The sequence below is a fragment of the Chelonia mydas genome, chromosome 3, assembly GCF_015237465.2.
Source record: "Chelonia mydas isolate rCheMyd1 chromosome 3, rCheMyd1.pri.v2, whole genome shotgun sequence".
Lineage (NCBI taxonomy): Eukaryota > Metazoa > Chordata > Testudines > Cheloniidae > Chelonia > Chelonia mydas.
Genome location: NC_057851.1, coordinates 744478 through 765759, shown reverse-complemented (window position 1 = coordinate 765759; position 21282 = coordinate 744478). Strand labels below are relative to the sequence as shown.

Below are 21282 nucleotides of genomic sequence, written 5' to 3'. Positions count from 1 at the left end.
CCTAAACATCCTAAAAAGAGCACAGAAAACTCCCCCTTGTCACGTGTGGGGCTGTGGACAGGGGCTGCGGGGGCAGGGCGCAGAGCCCCCTCACCTTGTCCCCATGTCCCAGGAGACGCAGCAGATCCCCACTGAGGAGGTACCGCTGGAGGTGCTGCTCTCCAACGGCCAGAAAGTCACGGTCACCATCCTGACCTCAGACCAGACGGAAGACGTCCTGGAGGTAGGTGCGGCAGGGCAGAGGCGCTGGTGGGGGGCACAGGTGCGGGAAGGGCCTGGGGAGCGAGAGCAGGGCCTGTGCTGGGGCAGGGGGCGAGCTCTAGGTCGCTTCCCGGCGTGCCCTCACCCCCGGGCTGGGCTGTCTCTGGGGTCGCTCACCAACATCCCCCCACCTCCCCCCCGGGCTGTCTCTGGGGTCTCTGCCGTCTGGGGTGCCCAGGGCCCCTGTGTGTGCCCTGGTGCCCAGCCCTGCAGCAGCCTGGCTGGAAGCAGGGTGTGGTGGGGGCTGCGGCCCTGGGCAGGGCTCGGGGCTGCGAGAAGCGGTGACTCTCTGCTTGCTCACCAGGCCGTCGCCTCCAAGCTGGATCTGCCCGAGGACCTAGTTGGCTACTTCAGCCTCTTCCTGGCAAGGGAAGCCAAGGACGGAGCCTTTTCCTGTGAGTGCCTCCCTCCCGGGGGTTGCAGCCCGGGAGCCCCGTGGTGGGCCTTGGGGTGGGGGAGGGCAGGGCAGGGCGCTGTGCGTGGGGCAGGCCCCTGGGAAAGGAGGGCAGGGCGCCGAGCGTGGGGCAGGCCCCCGGGGCAGGACGGGGCGGGAGGGCGCCGGGCAGGCTGAGCTGCGGGGCTCTGAGTGCTGCTGTCCCTTGTCAGTCATGAGGAAGCTGCAGGAGTTCGAGCTGCCGTACGTGTCTGTCACCAGCCTCCGCAACCCCGAGTACAAGATCATCCTGCGCAAGAGGTGAGTGGCTCAGCCGGCCAGGCGGCCTGCGGCCCCCCCAGCCCGGGGCAGGACCTCGCTGGGCCAAGGGAGTGAGGAGCAAGGGCCCCTCTGCTCCAGGGATCTGTGACTCTTCCTGCCCTGTTCTCCGGGGCGCTGCCTGGCCACGCTTTCCCCAGCGCGGGTCGGGTCACGCCACGCAGAGACTTCACCCAGTGCCGATCGGCAGGGATCTGGCAACGCCCCCACCGCCACGCTCTTCTGAGAGCCGTTTCTCTCGCTGGGCCCTTGTCTCTGAGTCTCCCGTGCTCCCGGCTGGCTGCACCTGCTCGGCGTGCTTTGGCTCCCAGGTGTGCTAATGGCCTCCCACAACAAGGTTTGGTCACTTCGCTCCCCTTGTCTCTGCCAGCGTCTCCACTTGTGCTGGTCCCAGCCAGTTCTCGTGAGAGGAGCCGCTCTCACCCAGGCAGCATCCCTGCTGCTTGGCCATGCCTTGTTCCTTTTTGCACTCAGTGCGCATATAGCAGGGTACCCCGGGTAAACTGAGGCACGCCTGTCCTAAAAGTATTAGCAAAAACTCCGCTGTGCACCATGCCTCGTTCCCTTTTACACTCAGCCCTGGTCTGCATGAGAGAATTGCTTTTGGTCGTGTCGTGAATACCCAGAGCGACGCCGTGTAGACAGCGCTGTGTTGGTGTGGAGCTGAGTTGTCTTCACCAGACACGCTGTAAATCTGCCGTGTAGACCTGCCCGCAGTGTGCTTAGTGAGCAGGGTAAACTGAGCCACGTGTATAGAGCATAAAATCTTCACCAAAAAGTCCCTTGTCACACCTTGGGCCCAATCAGGCCCCCCGGCCCTACTCTGCTGCGCAGCATGGAGAACGAGAGCCTGGCCTAGCTATCTGAAAAGCCCTGGGCCCCACAGATTAGGGCAGGGCCCAAGGGGCTGGAGTGTGTGGCAATGCCCTGCCTGTGCCTCCCCCCTTGAGCGGTACCCCTCCCAGGTGTGTGGCTAGACCCCCACCGCGCACACACAACCCCCCCCCCCCCCCCCCCCCCCCCCCCCGCCCGGCTCTTGTTCTCATTGATGCTTGTGATGAAGTGGGAATTTTTTAAAATATTTTGTATGAAGCCTGTGTGTGCCTCAGTTTCCCCTGTGTGAGGCACTGTTCCCCAGCAGGTGGGAAGGTCTGGGGACTCTGGGGCAGGTGAAGACACAGGTGTGGATGGCGCCTGGCGACCTGGGCCCTTAGGTCCCATCTCCATGCAGCTCTTGAGACGAGAAGGGCAGATCCATGGCCAGGACGTGGACACCTGGCGACCAGCGACCCAGAGAGACGGGGATTCCCTGCCTCTCTGCAGGGGAGCTGAGCCCCATCCCCCAGCTTGGGAGCAAAGGCCTGGGGGTGGAGGGGGCTAAGTGTGGGCTGTGGGGAGTAGTCTTGGGCACCCCGGGAGTCTGACAAAGGAGATTGGACAGACTGGGGGACAGAGCTTGAACCCCAGGGGTCACTGCAGCTGGGCTGGGCGCCGGCTGCCCAGAACGGACTCTGCTGGAACGGGCCCAGTCTCAGGAGGCGGTGAGGCCGCATGGCTTACCCTGGGGGAATTGAGAGACCCCGGGGGGTCCTCCCAGAGCCCCGACCCTGTGGGTCCGTGACAATGTTGGTGGCCTGGGGAGAGCATTCAGAGCAGCAACCGTGTTAGTCTGTATCCGCAAAAAGAACAGGAGGACTTGTGGCACCTTAGAGACTAACACATTTATTTGAGCATTGGATGCATCCGACGAAGTGAGCTGCAGCTCACGAAAGCTTATGCTCAAATAAATGTGTTAGTCTCTAAGGTGCCACAAGTCCTCCTGTTCTTTTTGGGGCGAGCAGTGACTGGGCTGGGGTCACTCCACAGGGCTAGGAGTGGAGCCCTGCTCCCCCGAATGCCAGCCCAGTCTGTGGTCTGCTGGGTTCGCCGTGCCCCAGCCCTGCTGCGTGCTGGGGACCCGCTGACACCGTGTGCTCCGTCTCTCTAGTTACTGGGATTCTTCCTATGACGACGACGTCATGGAGCAGCGGGTGGGGCTGAACTTGCTGTATGCGCAGGTGAGTGTCCGCGTGGGCCCAGCCCAGCCTGGCTGCTCTGTCAGAGCTGCCAGGGGCGCCGAGCCAGCCAGGCCCTCGGGCCCCTTGTCTGTGCTGCGGGGCCCGGCCCCGCACAGCCTGCCCCTCATGGCCTCTGCTCCTTTGCAGACGGTGTCAGACATAGAACGCGGCTGGATCCTCGTCACCAAGGAGCAGCACCGGCAGCTCAAGTCCCTGCAGGAGAAGGTCTCCAAGAAGGAGGTGGGTGAGCGGAGCGTGCCGGGGGGAAGGGAGCTGGGTTCACGCTGGCCCCAGGGGTCTCAAGTAGGGTCTGAGGGGAGAGGCGGAGCAGGGTCTGTGGCCCCTGGGCCCACTCCTTCGCTTCCTGCCGCGGGAGGAGTCTGGAGGTTCCCGCACCCCCTTGCCGGGAACAGCTGGGCAGAGGTGCCCTAGGCTGGTGGCAGCGAGGGTCCTGAAACCATGCCCGGCTCTGCCTGCAGTTCATCCGCCTGGCGCAGACCCTGAAGTACTACGGCTATCTCAAGTTCGAGCCCTGCGTCACCGACTTCCCCGAGAAGGGCTGCCAGGTCATCGTCAGCGCCGGCAACAGCGAGCTGAACTTCCAGGTGCGGCTGCCCAGCGAGCAGATCAAAGAGGGCAGCTTCAAGGTGACACGCATGCGGTGCTGGCGGGTCACGTCCTCGGTGAGTGCCCCTCGCCCGCCGCGGCTCGGGTCGCGCCCTCCCACAGAGCGGGGGGTACCCGTCGGCCCGTCTGGCTCGCCCACAGTACCAGCCAGGCCCCTTGCCCGCCTGCCCCCCGCAGCTCGGGTTGCACCCTCCTGTGTGGGATGCTGTGAGGGAGGGAGGGGGTCTGTGGGGGCGGGGGTCTTTGGGGGAGGGATGGGGGTGCCTGTGATGGGGGGGAAATCTGTGAGGGAGGGGGTCTTTAGGAGAGGGGTGGGGTATTTGGGGGGGATCTGTGGGGCAGGGGTGGTGGAGCCTGTGGCTGGTCTGTGTGGGGTGACTGGGGGAGGGGTCTGTGGGGGGTGACATCTTTGGGGGAAGGGTGGGGGGTGCCTGTGACTGGGAGGAGGAGTCTTTTGGGGAGGGGTGGGGTCTTTGGGGAAGGGTGTCTTTGGGGGAACGGTGGTGGGTACCTGTGACTGTGGGTGGTCTGTGTGGGGTGACTGGGGTGGGGTCTTTGGGAGAGGGGTGGGGGGTGTGTGACTGGGGGTGGGGTCTTTGGGAGAGGGGTGTGACTGTGGGGGAGGGGTCTGTGTGAGGAGGGGTCGGGGGGGGACTGGTCTTTGGGGGAGAGGGTGTGTGGGTGACTGGGGGTGGGGTCTGTGGGGGAGGGGGGTCTGTGGGGGTGTCCTGCTATGGCAGAAAGGCTACCTGAGGAGCTGGGCAGCCTCCCTCGGCCCCCCACCCCGGTGGCCCTGGGACTCAGGCTGGGAGGCAAGGGCCTGGCTGGGTCCAGGGGGCTCCGTTTGGTGCCCCACTGGCAGGGGTGGGCAGGGACAGCCCCGCCTCACCCTCCTCTTCCTCAGGTTCCCACGAGCAGCGGGCTGCCGGGGAGCAGCCCGGGGAAAGCGGAGGTGAAGCTGGAGCTGGCCTTCGAGTACCTGATGAGCAAGGACCGGCTGCAGTGGGTGACCATCACCAGCCCCCAGGTAGGGCCAGCTGCCAGCCTGCCCCGGGCTTCGCGCAGGGCCCCAGCCGTGGGGGCTCTGCCAGCTGGTCTGTGCTGCTCCCAGAGCTCTGTGGCTGGGGGGCTGCAGGCAGGGCTGTGCTCTGGGGGAGATGGGGGGCCTGCTCGGGGCTGGCTGTGACGGGCACTGTCTCCCCCAGGCCATCATGCTGAGCATCTGCCTGCAGTCCATGGTGGATGAGCTGATGGTGAAGAAGTCTGGCGGCAGCATCCGCAAGGTGAGGGGGCGGCTAGGCAGGGGGTGAACTTGTCCCTCTTGCATTGCTGCTGCCCCAGCCCCCCTGGGGGTCCCCCTGTCCCCCCAGGTCCCCCGGCTGGAGCACGGATGGCGAGGGGCTGTCCCCCTGCCTCTGGGGCCTGTGTGGCCACCCGGCTGTCCCCCAGCCCTTGCTGAGCTGCTCTCCTCTGCTTTCCCCCAGATGTTCCGCAGGCGAGCCAACGGGGCCCTGCGGCGCTCGGACAGCCAGCAAGCTGTGAAGTCCCCACCCCTGCTGGTAAGTGCAGCCCCCCGCCCCCACCCTCCCCGCCCTGCATGCCCGCTCTGACCCCTGTCCCTCTCTGCAGGACTCGCCCGATGCCAGCAGGGAGCCCATGCTCAAACTCTCGGTGAGTAACTCGCCACCTCGTGTGGGGGGTCGCGCGGGCGGGCGGGCGCCTGGGTCTAACCCGCCCTCCCTCCCTGCAGAGCAAGCTCACCTCCGTCAGCCTGCGGGGCGTCAGCCACTCCGGCTCCACCAGCGACCTGGGCACCGACGACTTCCACGGCAACTACGCCTTCGAGGGGATCGGCGACGAGGACCTGTAGCCCGCTCCGGCCACCCACGGCCACTGCGGCTCTGGGGAACGACCCATGTGCCTCTGCCGGGTCACCATCTGCCTGCCCTGCCCCGCTTCAGCCCCCTCCACCTGCCATTGCCTTGGGGGGAACCACCTCCCAGCCGCTGCCACCACCTTCCTGAGGGCGGCCCCTGCCCAGACTCAGCCCACGGAGCCCATTTCACGGGGGACTAACGCTCACCTGCACGTGGCGAGAGCAAGGGTTGCACACAGCCCCCATCAGGATGTGGCCCGGTCCAGCGCCACGAGGCAGCTGCCCCACCCCTGCAGGAGGGCTCAGCGGCCTGGGGCCAGGACTGGCCTGTAGCCTGCACTTTGAGCCAGTCTGAGGGTTGGCTGCCATGGGGGGGCAGGGGGAGGTGGAGGCAGAGGCCTGGGGCTGTTCCCATGGCGACAGACACCTCCCGGCCTTCATAAATGCCAAATTAGCAGCTAGGTCTTTGCACAAAGACGAACGGACGAAGTTTAGCTGTGGCTGGTGCTGTGCCTGCCGCTTCTAACCCGCTCACAGACGCCAGCACAATCGCCAGGCTTGTAACCTGCCGCGCTCTGCTGTTCGCAGGGGATTGGAGCATTAATGGACATTAACCAATATTTACACGCTGCAGCGATTAAAGCGGATCATGATTGGTACCCGGTGTGTGGCTGTGGAGTGCGGGGGTGGCTCCCTTGATGCTGGCCTTGCCCTGGCTGTGGGGCTGGGAGGTGGGGGGGGGAGCAGCCCAGAGAGGCCGTAACTCCAGCTGGGCCCCTGGCACCTCCCTCTTTGGCTGTCCCGGGGAGGCTGAGCACCCCCCTGGAGGGCTCTTAACCCAAGTCAGGCCTGAGAGCCAGCAGGAGCAGGGTGCACAGGCCAGCGCTCCCATGCCCTGCCCTGGGTGCTGTGAGGGCCAGGCACCCGGCAGGCCCAGAGAAGCTTGAGGCCATGTGACATCAGCCCTTACAGGGTGTGGCACTCTGGCAGGATGGGTGCTGCCGCGTCTCCTTTGCTGGAGCGGGGGCTCAGTATCGCTCACAACCCCCTGGCCATGGCCAGGCCCCCGAAAGAGTGAGGCCAGGTACCCAAACTGACTTTAATGCTGTTATACACAATATAAATTACACAGCCTTGAGACGCACCCTGGGTCGGTGGGCCCGGCCAGCCTCCCCACGCCCCTCCCTCCCTGCTGTACCCGAGGATGCTGGAGGGAGGGGGCCACGCTTGGTGGTCACGGACAGGCTGCCTTGCGGGTGGTGGCAGCAGCTGCGCGGGGGCCGAGTGCTCGGCCTCCTGGCCCCTGAGCCCCCATTGCCAAGGCGGGGCTGGCCCAGGCCGAAGGGCTCCAAGGAACAGCTGTGTGTGATTGGGGGGGTCTATTCCCTCCCCCAGGTAGCAGCTACACACCACTCCCTGCCTTCATGGGGCGCTGCTGGGCCCGAGTCCCCCGTGACAGCCCTCTCCTGCCTACTGGGAGCTCAGACTAGACGAGGCTGCTGTCGTCCTGGCACCGCAGGAAGCAGAGGTGCAGCTGGGGTGAGGGGCTTCCTGGCCCCAGCCCAGGTTACCGCGCAGCAATGGGTCTGAATTCCTGTTTCCCACCCGGGCCAGGCTCAGCCTGCGTGGAGGGGGGGGAATCTGCAGCACTGCTGGGCCCTGCCCCCATGGCCGGCCAACCCCCACCCAGCACTACAGCCCCCTAAGGCCAGGCACTTGCTCCTCCCCACGTCCCCTAGGAAGGGACAGGCCCTGCAAGGCCGTGCCCCCAGGCGGTTGGGCTGGCAGGGGCCACCCGCCCCCCGGAGCAGCCCGTCGGCCCGGGCCTAGGGCAGGGGGGCGGCGGGGGGCAGCGAGGCCGGCCGGGGCGCGGTGGCCGGGGGGCCGTGCACCTTCTGGTGGCGCTTGTAGTTGTCCCAGTGGCCGGTGGTGTAGGCGCAGAGCCGGCAGCGGAAGGGCTTCTCGCCCGTGTGGCGCAGCATGTGCCGCTTGAGGTTCATGCTCTGGTTGCAGCGGTAGCTGCAGAGGCCGCAGCGGAAGGGCTTGTCGCCCGAGTGGGTGCGGCCGTGCCGCTTGAGGTTGGCCAGGTTGCCGCAGGCGTAGGCGCAGAGCGGGCACTTGTAGGGCCGCTCGCCCGTGTGCACCCGCTGGTGCCGCTTGAGGTTGTCCAGGTGGGCGGAGGCGTAGGGGCAGAGGGGGCAGGGGAAGGGCTTCTCGCCGCTGTGCGTCTTCATGTGGCGGGCCAGGTGGTTGGGGTAGCGGGTGGCGAAGGGGCACAGGCTGCAGGAGAAGCCCTTTTGGCCGCTCGCCGGGGGGCTGCCGCTCAGCACGGCCAGGCTGCAGTGGCTGCAGACCTGCTCGGCCAGGCTCTCGTCCTGCGCCAAGCCGTCGGCCAGCACCAGCCCGCACGTGCGGCAGGTGAAGGGGAAGAGCAGCTCCGGCAGGGCGTCCGCCTCGTCGGTCCGCAGGCGGGCGCAGCCCGGCGGGAGGGGGCTGCCCGCACCGCTTGCGCGCAGGCTCGGCTCCGGCAGCAGCGGCTCTGCAGGACAGGCAGAGGGCAGCTGTGAGACTGGGGCGGGGACCCCCCCCCCCGCCGTGTCCAGCCCCCTCCTCCCTTCCCCATGCACTGCGCCTCCCCGCCCGGTCCCCCACAGAACAACTCAAGGGGGAAGGGCAGCCCCCGGTTCCAATGCTCCTCCCTCAACGCTCCCTGCTCCCCCAGCTGCTGGCCACGGAAATCACGAACGGCGCTCTGGGGACGAAGGCATTGCACAGTCTCCTCCCCAGAGCGTGTGCCAGGTGGGGTAGGAGTGGGCCCAGGAGGGGAAGTGCCCCGGCCGCTTGACGGAGCGTTTGGGGCTCAGCGTGTGGGGATCGGGCTGGGCTCCCAGGCCAGGTCAGCGGAGCTGGGCCTGAGACTTGGCCAGAGACAGCTCCGCTCCCCCCAGATCCCACAGAGCCTCCCTGGAGGCTCGTGACCACACCAGGTCCCGGAGGGGCTGGAGCCGGGCTTCTCGGCGGGGCCCTGCAGCCCCACCCTGGAGCTGCCTGCTCCGGCCCCCCTACCTTGGGCCTTGTCCTGGCGGCCGGGCGCCTCCTCGGCCTGGCGATGGCGCAGCATGTGGCGTGTGAGGCTGCGGCTCTGGGCGCAGCGGTACTCGCAGGCGCCGCACCGGAAGGGCTGATCCTGGCTGTGGATGCGCTCGTGGCGCCGCAGGTTGCCCAGACTGCTGCACGCGAAGCTGCAGGCCTGGCAGCGGTAGGGCCTCTCGCCCGTGTGCGTGCGCTTGTGCCGGGTCAGGTTCACCAGCTGGGCCGAGGCATAGTCACAGTGCGGGCACTGGAAAGGCTTCTCGCCGTTGTGGGTCTTCAGGTGGCGCTTGAGGTGGCTGGAGTAGTGGGAGGCGAAGGGGCAGAGCTGGCAGGAGTAGACCACACGCTGGCCCTCGGCCCCCGCACACCGGGGGCAGCTCTGCCCCAAGCGCACGGCCAGCTGCAGGCCGCACTGAGGGCAAGGCGAGGCTGGGGGGCCAGGCTCCCGCCCCTCCTCGGGGTCACTCTCCACACTCAGCTGCCGGTAGCTGGAGGAGTAGTCGTCGTCGCTCAGCGAGTAGGCCGGGATGGTGATCTTCCCCACCAGGGAGTCCACTGCAAATACCGCAGGGAGAGGGGAGCAGTCAGCCCAGAGGCCCCACAGGCCTGAACAGACACCCCCAGCAGCCACCCACAAGCCCCTCCCCTCTGGGCTGGACATAAGAACGGCCAGGCTGGGTCAGCCCCCTGGGCCAGCTAGCCCAGGGTCCTGTCTTCCGCCAGCGGCTGGTGCCAGGTGCCCCAGAGGGAATGAATAGAACAGCCATTTTCACGTGAGCCAGACCCTGTCATCAGTCCCAGCATTTGGCAGCCAGAGGCTAGGGGACACCCAGAGCGTGGGGTTGTGTCCTGACCACATTGGCTAATAGCCATTGATGGACCTGTCCTCCAGGAACTTATCTCATTCTTTTTGACCCCTTATAGTCTTGGCCGTCACAACATCCCCAGGTTGGCTGCGTTGTGTGGAGAAACACTTCCTCCTGTTCGTTTTAAACCTGCTGACTATTCATTTTATTGGTGGTCCCTGGTTCTTGTGTTATGAGAAGGCAAAAATAACACGTCCGTATTTACTTTCTCCACACCTGTCGTGCTTTTATAGACCTCTCTCAGATCCCCCCTTAGTCGCCTCTTTTCCAAGCTGAAAAGTCCCAGTCTTGTTAATCTCTCCTCATGCAGCAGCCGTTCCAGACCCCTCATCATTTTTGTTGCTCTTTTCTGTACTTTTTCCCATTCCAATATCTCTTTTTTGGGATGCGGCGACCACATCTGCACGCAGCACTCAAGCTGTGGGCGTACCAGGGATTTATATAGAGGCAACATGATATTTTCTTACTATCCAGCCCTCTCCTAATGGTTCCTATGTTCTCTTTGCCGTTTTGACTGCTGCAGCACATTGAGGGGATGTTTTCAGAGAACTATCCACAGTGACTCCAAGATCTCTCTTGAGTGGTAACAGCTAATTTAGACCCCATCACTGTATATGAAGAGTTGGGATTATGTTTTCCAATGTGCATTACTTTGCATTGAGCGACATTGAATTTCACCTGCCATCTCGCTGCCCAGTCACCCAGTTTTGTGAGACCCCTTTGTAGCTCTTCACAGTCTGCTTTGGACTTTGCCACCTCAGTGTTTACACCTTTTCCCCCCACATCCTTTATGAATGTGTTGAATGGCACTGGCCCCACTGCAGGAGTCCCCCCCACAACCAGGAATAGCCATTCATGAGCCCCTCCCCTTGGGGCAGGGCCCACCCACCAGGCCACGGAGGCATTTGCACATGACAGCCCAGCAGACACCAGTTCCCAACAGCTGGGCCTGCCCATGCAGGACCCCCCCAACTCTGTGCAACTGCACTGGTTCCCTCTACACCTGCTGGCCAGGCCCTCTAAGAGGCCATTAAACCAGCATGAGAGCTGGCAAGTGGGCTGGCTGTACCTGCACTGATCGCCCACCCAGCAGGGTCACCCCATGGCAAGGGCACGGCCAAAGCCAGGCAGCTGAGCTGAGAGAACCATCCCTGCAGTGCCCCAGCTGGACAGATGGCAGTCAGGGGCAATGCCAATGGGCTATATGCTGTTAAACTGGCAGCCTGGGCCAAGGGCGCTCCAGGCTTGCATCCAGTGGCCACCAGAGCAGGAGCCAGATGGAGACAGCTGCCCTCCAGGCCCTGAGAGAGGCTGGAGCAGCCCATGGACACACACTGGGCCAGCGAGCTTTGCAGCAGTGGGCTCACGGAAATGGCATCTTCCCAGACAGCACTGCCACTCTAACAAAGCCGAACCCTTATCTTCTATGATTCATGTCCCCTGCAGATTCCCCAAGTCTCCCCCCACTCCTGAAAACAGATTCAGCAGGGGAGGTGCTGCAGTTTCACCTTTTGCCCACCAGGGGGTGCTGTGGCACCAGAAGAAAAGGCAGCTGGCTCCAGGCTGGAGCAACGAGCCGCAGAGAGGGAGGGGGCAGCGGCTGCCTTCTTATAGTGCTCTGCCTGTGGAGCCAGGTGAGGAGACAGGATGTGAGGGGGACGACCAGAGCGGGGCACATGAGCCAGCGAAGTGACAGCATTGAGCCAGGGACAGAATGGGAGTGGGGGTGCAGGGACACCTGGGGATGGGGAGGAGACGGCTGAGTGGGGGTGCAGGGAGGAGACAGCTGAGCAGAGGTGCAGGGACACCTGGGGACTGGGGCAGATGTGCCTGACTGAATGGGAGAGGTTAGGGGTCAGCCAGGGTCTGCATGGGGAAGCTCCCTAACTCCCGAACAACATCCCCCAACCCTGCCAAAAAACAACAACGACAAAAACAAAAACCCCTGTTCCATACTTCTCCCACCCACACCTAACAACCCTCCAGGTTCACTCCCAGGCTCCTGCCCAGCAATTACTTCTCTCTCTCTCAGCTCTTCCGTTACCCCTGACTCCCCCCAGCCTTTGCACTGCTTCTGAGGGGTGCGGGAAATACGGTTCTGTGTTGTAGTTTAAATGAATTATTATTCAAAGGTCTATGCCTAGTAAGGAATCTATTTGTCAAAAAACATTTCCTGAATCTTTTGTGTTGTCAGTATTGTTACAGACATACTTGCTGACAGGTATTTTGAAATCAGTTTCAATTATTTTGGTCATTTGTTATATTGTGTTATTTTGACAAATAAAATATGCAGAATTCTAAAATATTGCATGCAGAATTTTTAATTTTTTGTCACAGAATTCCACCAGAAGTAGTGTCCCTAACCCTTTAACTGGGACTGGATGACAGGGGATAGATCACTCGATAACTGCTCTGTTCCGTTCATTCCCTCTGGAGCATCTGTCACTGGCCACTATTGCTCTGACCCAGTATGGCCGTTATGTTCACTTTCTATAATATCAGTCTGGAGTTCCTCTCCTCAACTCCATCCGAGGCCCTCTGACCTTGCTTCCATCCCTTACTCTCCACTGAAACTGCTCTTGCTGAAATCTCTGATGACCTCTCCCTACCCAAACCTCAGAACCAGCACTCCATCCTCACCCTCCTTTAGCTGTTAGCTGCCTTTCATACTGCTGACCATGCTCTTCTGCTTGAAGCTGTGTCTTGCCTTGGTTTCCATGACTGTCCTCTCCTGGTTCCCCTACTGCTCCATGTGCTCATTCACCACATCCTTTGGGGGATCTTCTCTTTCTGGGGGGGTTCCACAGGGCTCTGTGCTTGGTCCCCTTCTCTTCTCCCTGCACACCTTATCTCTGGGTCATCTCATCTGCAAACACACATTCAACTACCATCTCCATTGTGACGGCTCACAGATCTACTGCTACTCCACACCTGTCTCCTTCTGCCAAACTACACCTCGGCCTCTCTTGCTGACATCTCCTCGCGGATGCGTAGCCATCAGATAAAGTGCAACATGGCTAAAACAGAGCTTCCTCATCTTCCCCACGTCATCTGCCCTGCCACCTCCTTTCTGGATCGCTGAAGACACCTCCACCATCCAGCTGTCAATCAGGCCAGTCACCTGAGCATCGTCTTCGACTCAGACCTCATTCTAGGCCCTCACTTGCAGGCTGTGTCTAAATCTTGCAGATTCTTTCTGCACAACAGCTCTCAGATCCAGCCTAATCTGTCCATCCGCCCAACTAAAACCTTCCGCCAGGCTCACATCTTAGTTACTACAACATCCTGCCCTCTGGCCTCGCAAAGGCAACCTTGTCCCACTCAGATCCATTCAGAATTCTGCTGCAAAGATTTCTGTCCTAGTCTGGCGCCCTCTGACCATGGCGCTCTCTGAATCCCTCCACTGGCTCCCCCTTCTCTACCGCACCAAACCATCTGTGCAGAGCCAAGAAAGCAAAGACAAGCAATCTCTCTCTCACTCGCAGCCACAGGTCAACTCCTGCAGCTGATCAACCGCTAGCACCTACTTGTTACATTTTAAACAAGCACCCCAGTGTTTTCTCCCTGGCTGCCTCTCGCTTGGGGAGGTCCCTGAAAAGTTCCACTAAACTCATTACCCTTCTTCGGCACCCGCTTTGCTCTGAGGCCTGTGAAAACTCAGCCCACTGGCCATCATGCTGACCAATACAGTTGCACTGTTCCCTTGTACCCCCACCGTCGTCTGTGTCCACTTCTTGTCTTAGGCCAGAGTGGGCAAACTATGGCCCGCGGGCCACATCCAGCCCACAGGACCGTCCTGCCCAGCCCCTGAGCTCCCGGCCAGGGAGGCTAGACCCCGGCCCCTCCCCTGGAGCCACGCCACCGTGCGGGCAGTGCGGCTTGCGCCTGCCCACCTCCCAGGCTTTCCAGTAAGTCTGTCCTGCCACTCTGAGCGGCATGGTAAGGGGGGTGGGGGGAGGTGGGGGTTGGATATTGGACAGGAGGTCCCAGGGGGCAGTCGGGGACAGGGGGCGGTTGGATGCAGTGGCAGTTCGGGGGGGGGCGGGGGGAACAGGACGCAGTCAGGAGACAGGGAGCTGGGGGATTGGGGGTTGGATAGGGGTTGGATAGGGGGTGGGTAGATGGATGGGTCAGGGGTCCTGTCAGGGGGCTGGGGTGTGGATAGGGGTTGGGGCAGTCAGGGTACGGGAAACGGGGGGGTTGGATAGGGGGTGGGGCCCCAGGGGCAGGGGGTCCCGGGAGGGGGCGGTCAAGGGACAAGGAGTGAGGAGCAAGGGGGGTTGGATGGGTCGGAGGTTCTGAGGGGGGCGGTCAGGGGGCAGGGACAAGGCTGTTTGGGGAGGCACAGCCTTCCCTACCCGGCCCTCCATACTGTTTCACAACCCCGATGTGGCCCTTGGGCCAAAAAGTTTGCCCACCCCCGTCTTAGGCAGCCAGCGCTCTGGGACAGGGTGTTCTGGCTGTACAGCCCCTAGCACAATAGGAGCCTGGTCCCTAGCTACGCTCCTCGGCACGATGAGAACACAAATGAATAATACGAAGAGGGGCTATCTTCAAGGACAATGCCCACCCTGGCACAGGAATCAAAGTAGGTCGCTAAACGATGGGGGAATGGCAAACATACTGAGCAACTGGAATTGCTTGAGAAGCTGGGCTCACTAACCCAGCCAAACGTACAATCCTGCATCCAGGGACAGAGAGTTACAGCTCGGGGGACTATCCTGAGATCAGAGAGTCAGAACAGGACTTGGGTATCTACTCTGACCTCTAACTGACCACGTGCTCCCAGCGGGACGCTCCACTGGAACAACTGGCTGCGGTGGATTCCCCAGCCCTTGACGCTTTTAGGCCAAGGCTTGGCGTAGGTCTACAAGTGCCACTCCAGCTCTTCTGGAAGTTGAGCCCAAGGCAGGAATCACTGGGCGGGTTCTCTGGCCTGCATGATGCAGGAGGTCAGAGTAGATGATCACAATGGTCCCTTCCACCAAGAGAGCTCTGCATCCTCTGCGACTATCCCAGAGAGAGCCCCTGTGCTGCAGGGACCTACATGCGAACTGCTGTGGGTCCAGGCGCAGGGCGGAGAGCAGGCCCACTCGCACAGCAGCGGAGCTCGAGGGATCTGCCCAGGGGAGGCTGAGGGACAGCTCTGGTTAGAGCAGGCCCCAGTGTGACCAGCTCTAGGGAACCTGCCAAGGCTCCTGCACTGTTTAGTAGGGAGGGCCCAGCCCTTGTCCCAAGCTCTCTTCTCACCCACTGCACTGGGAGCCCACGTAGTGCTTGGCAATGACACCTGCTGAGCCTCGGCCAGACTCCAAACCAAGAGCAGAGGGCTAGCGAACACCAGGAGGAGACAGCGTTGCATGGCAGGGCGGGGCCAGCAGTCAGACGGGCATCCAGTGCAAGCCCTATCAGCACACCCAGCTGAGCACACGACCCAGCCTCTGCGCCACTAACCCCCAGAAACCTTTGTAGCATCATTGCACGTTGCCCCCAGAGACCTTGGAGTGCTCTGCACAGGTCAGGGCCGCTATCTGGTCTGCAGATAGGGGCACGGAGGCACAGAGTGCGGAACTTGCCACAGGTCATTGACAGAGGCAGGAAGACATCCTGGCTGCCAGCCCAGGGCCCCGCCACAGGGACACTGCCTCTTATGGTCACCTGCCTAAATGACGTCTCTGCATCGATCTTCACTGCTGGGGTAAGGGAGACTCCTCCAGCAACATTACTCTGCTGATTGGAGCTCAGAGATTGAAGGCCATTGCAACCGAGTGTGATCATCTGTAGAACAAGTCATAGACCCTCCTCCAGGGACTCCTGCATCAAGCCCAGAACTGCTGGCTGAGCCAGAGCAGATCTTCAAAAAACAAGTGTGCCCAATCTTCTAACTTGTCCCAAGGCTGGAGAAACATCTGCACCTTATTTCCAAGCTGAATTTCTCCAGTTTCAGCTCCCAGCCACTGGCTCTCCTCCTGCCTTTGTCTGCCAGACTGAAGAGCCATCTGCTAGGAGAATCTCTTCCCCAGAGAGGTGCTTTTAGATCATGCTCTAGTCACCTCTTCACTTTCCCTTGGTTGAGCTAAATAAACTGAGCTTCTTCAGTCTCTGGCTGCAAAGCAGGCTTTCCAGATCTCAGATCATTCTTGTGGCTCTTCACTGAATTCCTTCCAATTCATCAATATCCTGTCTGCAGTGTGGGCGCAGCGTCCAGTGACGTTTTCACTAATGCCACATACAGAGGTAATGCCACCTGCCGGCTCACACGTCCAAGGATCACGTTAGCCTCTTCACTGCATGGTGGCCCTGGGAGCCGACGATCAGCTGGCCCACAAGTCATTTCCTGAGTCCCTGCTTTCCGGGAAGCTCCTCTGGCTCGTGAGCAGGATGACGCTCTGTGCTGGTAGACAGACAGCCTTGCATCTGGCCGTGTTAGAGACAGATGATGTTGAAAGGACACCTGTTGCTGCAGGATCCCACTGACGCCTGGCATGGCCCTGCGAGGATGCCAGGACCAGGGAGTTCTGCTTGGTGCATAGACATGACTTCATTTAAAACATACATTACAAATGTGTAGCTGGGAGGTACAGCTCTGAGAAGCCAGCAATCCATCTATCTTCTAAGGGTTTTATACAGCCACGCATCGCACCCGCTGAGCATCTTCCACGCCAGCTCAACAGTTCCAGCTGCACTCTCAGGGATTCTCTTTTCAGGGCCAGGACTCTGCTTGGGGCAGGTCTGGGGGAGTTGGGCGCGGGCGGGAAGAGAGGAGGGTGTTCCACCTGTGGTGGACAGGCTTTCTGACAGAGGAAGGCTTGGCACATTTCCTAGATGACTGGAGGTCACATTCCCCTGATCTCTTCTGGAATTTTGTTCCTTGGCCAGGTCCCCTCCACTGCAAATGCTCTGCCACGCTGTACCTGCACTGGCCCAGAAGAGCACAGCTCTTGGGGTGGTTCATAGATAAATTTGGTCTGTGATGTGCCTAGGGCTTGATCCACTGAAAGTACAGAGCTGGAACTGCCTGGACACCTGACTGCCCCCGAGCGCATGCATGACAGTAGTCTGCAGCTACAGAAGCATGTGCTGTTTTACCAAGGGACTGTCTCTCATTCAGTGCACAGAATGAATGGACAAGGAATGAGGCAGCTGTTCAATATTTCTGTTTATCCTCCTAATTCAGCACATGAGCCGCAGCCTCATTTACTGCACACCATCCAGACACGGAATGACTGACTGCTCCCGGGCTTGTGTGTGTTACTTATCCCTGGAGTTCTGGAGCCCAGCAAGCATTCCTTCACCCCCCATTTTACAGACAGGGATCCAGGGCACAGGCAGGCTCCTGGCTGATCGGTGCTGGGTTTGCTGCACTGACATAGCTGTGTGGCCAACCCTGGTCAGCACAGGAGCGCAGCACATACACCGAAGGTCACTGCCCGCAGCCCCAGGGCAGGAAGGGAATCCAGATCTTTGGGGTCTGTCCATCCAGGCTGCCTCCACCAGCACACTCCTGGCTCCGCCACCCGGCACAGGACTTGCAGCAGCCTCAGACCCATTTCCCCACAGCCCTGCCTGGCGAACTCGCCACGGCCCTGCAGCGACAGGTAGCATGTGACGCTGTCCCTAGTTATGGACCATCGCAACCCATGTGCATGAAGGGCACCCAGGCGACCGTAGTGCTCTCATATCTTGACTTCGTCCACGTGCTCTCGCGGTCTCTCTCTCTCGACTTGCCTGTGCTTTTTACAGTGACGAACAAAGCCCCTCCCAGAGGCCAGGCAGCTCAGCCCCCCACCCAGCCCGTTTCATAAAGAAGAAAGCAGGCCTGCTCCTGTGCCCTGCCTCGCTCGGAATGCACCATCACAGACCCTGCCTTTCCTCTGCACAGAGCTCAGCGGTCGTGCACGTGTCCCACAGGAACCTGGGCCACCTCCGAGGGAGTGGAGCCCCCACCACATGACAGTATAAGAGCCCAGAGCGAGGGGTCAGAGCCACCCCATCCCCCTCTCACCCAACCTAGGCAAGCGCCAGCCCTGCCTCCACGTGGGTCCCAGGGTCGCAGCTAATCAGGCACCTGGGCAGCGCGAGGGCAGATAAAAGTCGATGTAGCCAAGGGTGGGTGAGGCACATGCCCTGCCCAGCCTCTCCCCACCCAGAGCCTCAGGGGACACACGTAGGGGTGCTGGGTCCTGCGGGTAGTGCTCCCTTATGGCCCCAGGGGGCTCTGGGGACAGAACTGCACAGCTCCCGCTCCCCCAGAAGCCCTAGCAGCAGCCATTGGGCACCACAGAGGCTCCCCATCCTGCTTGGGATGGAGGTGACTGCAGGGAGGGGCCTGTGCCAGGTCCCCAGGACCAACTGCCTCCCCAAAACCCCGAGCATAGGGCCAACTCCCTCCCCTCTTTCCTCCCTCAATTAGCAACAACAGCTGCTGCCTGGACTACCAGCCTCCCAGTGCCCAGCAGAGAGCGCAGGCCAGCTGGCTCGCCAGCCACTCCCTCCTCCTGAGTGCAGGCCCTGCACTCGGGTCTAGCGGACAGCTACCCTCACCCAGCTCCAATGAAGCAAGCTCCCCTTTCACTGCAGGCCTACGGGGTCCCTCTGGAAAACACACGCAGCCCATAGACAAACCTTCCGAGTCTTTCTCAAAGCCCATGATCCTGTCGCTGCTGTCCTCAAACTCCAGGTCCTGGCCCAGCAGCAGGTCACTCTGCAGCACCAGGCCCCCTCCTGGCGTCTCCTCGAGAGTGTCTTCAGTGTCCACTGCAACACACGGAGCGCCAGCCAGTTACTGCTGGGGCACAAGGAAATGCGCTATCACAGGCTGAGGACTTGAGTGCCCAGCTCTCTTCTTTGCTGCCGTGCAACCATGGGAGGCACGGGAAAGGGACGTTACTGCCAGTGTCTGGGAGCCCGGGCTGGGCCCAGGCAGCTGGGCCCAGCCACATGGGGAGCCGTGGCTTCGGCAGTGGCTCCAGGGAGAGTCCTCCACAAGCTACCAGCTGCATGTGAAGTGCCCTCCAAGCCTCCCATCCTACAGCACGGAGAAAAAGGTGAAACCCTCAGTCCTGATACCCCTGCTCAGGCTGCCTTCAGCGTCACGGATCAGAGCTCCCACAGCACGCAGGGGAACTAGGCAAGACAAGGGAGGACTGGGGCAGCAGAGTGAAACAAATGCAGGTACCTCCCTTTCCCCATGCAGCAGGGACTTCACACCCGCTTCCTGCGTGAAGAGAAAATTATACCCGAGGGGACTGGAGAAGCACTGATAGCCAGTAGAGGACCCAGCCAGGCCTGCAGGGTGGAGCTCACCAATGCCCTCAGGCCACTCTGCAGGGCAGAAGCACTGCAAGTAAAAGGTCCAGGCACACCCCCGCACTCCGGCAGCCAGCGACAGCTAAGGGCCTAGCCAGCACCGTGACCACCTACAGACAACTAGCGTTGCTGGTCCCAACAGGGTGGGGAACTTGGCAAGCTCTGTCCCCACATCCCAAAGCCTAACGCCTCTGCAGACAAGCCGCAACGTTGCTGGGAGACTCAGGTGACCAGATTAGGTTTCACTGCGCCAGGGAGTTGCCAGTGTAGTCCAGGGGATGCTGAGCACAGCTGGGTGGTGGGAGAGAGAGCGTGCTGGCTTGTGTGAGCTTGTGTGAGCCCCGGGATGTGCAGCTTTCGCCCCACTGCACGGCAACTGGACTATCTGCAGTCCTGACCTAGCCCAATGTCTGCGGCCCCTGAGCCACGCCAGCTTTCCAGCCTTCACCCTCTCGCTCCCTTGGTGCTGGTGGGGAACTGAAACCCAAAGCAACTGGCCCAGGGCCACACAGGGAGCCTATGGCAGAGCACAGACTGGCTCCCAGGACAGCACCCTGCCCATGCAGGTTATTCCACCAAAGCCCATTGGTGCTCAGGTCAGATGTTGGGTTCTGCCATTCCACACGCCCTTTCCTGCTCATCCCCCTGCCACATGGAGGCCTTCAGGAGAGGAGCCTGGAGCCATCTGCCTTGTACATTTCACTGGGAGGGGAGGAAGAACAGCTTCCCCGCTGGCTACTCCCCAGCTGCTACGAAATCAGAGATTCTGCTGCCGGAAAGGAACCGCTCACACAGCTCCTCTACCAGGGCTGGGGAACTGCCAACCTATTCCCCCTCCCGCCCCGATACCCCCCAACAGCTCTATCCCAGGCTATGGCTGCACCATGAGCTAAGACTGAGATTCCCTTGCTCAGGCTCTCATGAGCTAGTGAGAGTATAAACAGCCGTGTGGCCGCAGCGGCAGGGCCTGGCTGTGCCAAGTCCATGCCCGAACGGTTCAGCTGTACCTCTGCGGCCGCTGCCCATGCTCCTGCAGCTGGGCTGTGACCTACACTCATGCTAACTTGCTGAGAGCTGGAGCGAGTATAGGACCAGGGGAATCGTCGCCACACGCTCCTCAGAAGGGAGTGGGGACGTCCCTAAGGGGAGCTTCCTAACAGACCCAATAGGGTCTCCTCCTCCGAGAGGAGAGCTGACCGAGGTCCAGCGTAAGGGAAATGGACAGGACTCAAAGCTGAATGTGCGAGGGTCTGGGGACTGCCTCCGCCTAGATGGGGGGCCGCCTCCCAGTGCCCTACTGCTATGGACACACGGCACCCCTGGGCGCAACGGGATCCTTGGGGTCCGCTGCAGCACCTGGCGCCTCGTGTCCCGGCCTCCCCCCTCGGACCGGCAGCGCTGCGCCTGGCTCACGGAGGTTGCAGCCGGGGGCACCGACGCGCCCTCCGGGGCTGCTCTGACGCCGCCTCACCCCAGCGCCCCCCCGGAGGGGAGAAGCCTCCGCTCGGTTCCCGGGACCCAGGCTGGGTCAGACCAATGGCCCGGCCAGCCCGGTGCCGGCCCAGGGGTTCCCGAGGGAACGGACAGAGCCGGGCAACGACCGAGCCAGCCTCCCCCTGCCGGCCACAGCTCCTGGCCCTGACCGGAGGGGAGAACGGCCACGGATGGACCCCAACAGCTGCGTGCTGCTCCCCGCGCCCAGGGCCTCCCCGCGCCTCCCCCCCCGGGGCCTCCCCAACCCCCTGTGCCCCACCCCGGGGTCACCCCCCCGGGGCCTCCCCATGTCTCCCCCCCACCGGGGCCTCCCCACCCCCCTGTGCCCCACCCCGGGGTCTCCCCCCCCGGGGCCTCCCCACGTCTCCCCCCCCCGGGGCCTCCCCACCCCCCTGCGCCCCACCCCGGGGTCTCCCCCCCCCCGGGGCCTCCCCACCCCCCTGTGCCCCACCCCGGGGTCACCCCCCCTGGGGCCTCCCCACGTCTCCCCCCCACCGGGGCCTCCCCACCCCCCTGCGCCCCACCCCGGGGTCTCCCCCCCACCGGGGCCTCCCCACCCCCCTGCGCCCCACCCCGGGGTCTCCCCCCCACCGGGGCCTCCCCACCCCCCTGCGCCCCACCCCGGGGTCTCCCCCCCCGGGGCCTCCCCACGTCTCCCCCCCCCCGGGGTCTCCCCACGCCCGCCCCCGCGCCCCCCCGCGGTCTCCCTGCGCCCCCCCCGGGACCTCCCCGCACCCCCCCACGCCTCCCCCCGGGGCCTCCCCCAGCCCCTCTCGCCCCCCGCGCCGGGCCCCCCCGACGAGACCCGACCCCCCCCCCACCTTTCACGGGCTGCGGGTGTCGCTGCTTCCGGCGGGGCATCGTGTCCGGCTCCAGCCCGACCCCGCCCCCGGCTCCGGCTCCGCCGCGCCGCCCCCGCCGCTCATGGGCCCCGCGGCTCGCAGCGGCCGGTGGCTCCGGCCCCACTTCCGCTTCCGGCCGCGGGGG

At 62.6% G+C, this 21282-nt stretch overlaps 2 protein-coding genes across 11 annotated transcripts in view; one reads left to right on the top strand and one right to left on the bottom strand.

Moving 5' to 3' along the window:
* Positions 1 to 6192, top strand: part of SNX17 (sorting nexin 17) — a 30853-nt gene extending 24661 nt beyond the window's left edge. For 3 of the 8 annotated variants that reach the window (XM_037893598.2, XM_043541936.1, XM_037893597.2), the window contains exons 5-15: positions 113 to 223; positions 566 to 656; positions 868 to 955; positions 2961 to 3030; positions 3178 to 3270; positions 3510 to 3713; positions 4562 to 4684; positions 4863 to 4940; positions 5142 to 5216; positions 5287 to 5328; positions 5408 to 6192. In XM_037893598.2, the coding sequence (XP_037749526.1) occupies positions 113 to 223; positions 566 to 656; positions 868 to 955; positions 2961 to 3030; positions 3178 to 3270; positions 3510 to 3713; positions 4562 to 4684; positions 4863 to 4940; positions 5142 to 5216; positions 5287 to 5328; positions 5408 to 5527 (1095 nt within the window). In that variant the 3' untranslated portion in view covers positions 5528 to 6192. Of the gene's footprint in view, positions 1 to 112; positions 657 to 867; positions 956 to 2960; positions 3271 to 3509; positions 3714 to 4561; positions 4685 to 4862; positions 4941 to 5141; positions 5217 to 5286; positions 5329 to 5407 lie in introns of all 8 variants that reach the window. The other 5 variants (XM_043541935.1, XM_043541934.1, XM_043541937.1 and 2 more) reach the window with 3 other exon arrangements.
* Positions 6193 to 6618: 426 nt separating this feature from the next.
* ZNF513 (zinc finger protein 513) lies at positions 6619 to 21282 on the bottom strand. 3 transcript variants are annotated; one of them, XM_037893594.2, is made up of 4 exons: positions 21117 to 21282; positions 18118 to 18249; positions 8600 to 9181; positions 6619 to 8072 (listed from the first exon to the last, which is right to left on the bottom strand). In XM_037893594.2, exons 1-4 carry the CDS (start codon positions 21154 to 21156, stop codon positions 7360 to 7362), a joined length of 1467 nt encoding a protein of 488 aa, XP_037749522.1. In that variant the 5' UTR covers positions 21157 to 21282; the 3' UTR covers positions 6619 to 7359. The 3 variants fall into 3 exon arrangements, with proteins under 3 accessions (XP_037749522.1, XP_037749524.1, XP_037749523.1); XM_037893596.2 differs by having other exon boundaries at positions 18118 to 18280; positions 21117 to 21254; XM_037893595.1 differs by having other exon boundaries at positions 18118 to 18277; positions 21117 to 21254.

Excerpts from the sequence above, each read along its gene's own strand:
- ZNF513 (XM_037893594.2), bottom strand. The coding sequence starts at position 21,156 with ATGCCCCGCCGGAAGCAGCGACACCCGCAGCCCGTGAAAG. Across the intron at positions 9,182-18,117 it reads CTTTGAGAAAGACTCGGAAG|TGGACTCCCTGGTGGGGAAG; the intron begins GTTTGTCTATGG and ends CGGTATTTGCAG. Across the intron at positions 8,073-8,599 it reads CCGCCAGGACAAGGCCCAAG|AGCCGCTGCTGCCGGAGCCG; the intron begins GTAGGGGGGCCG and ends CCTGTCCTGCAG.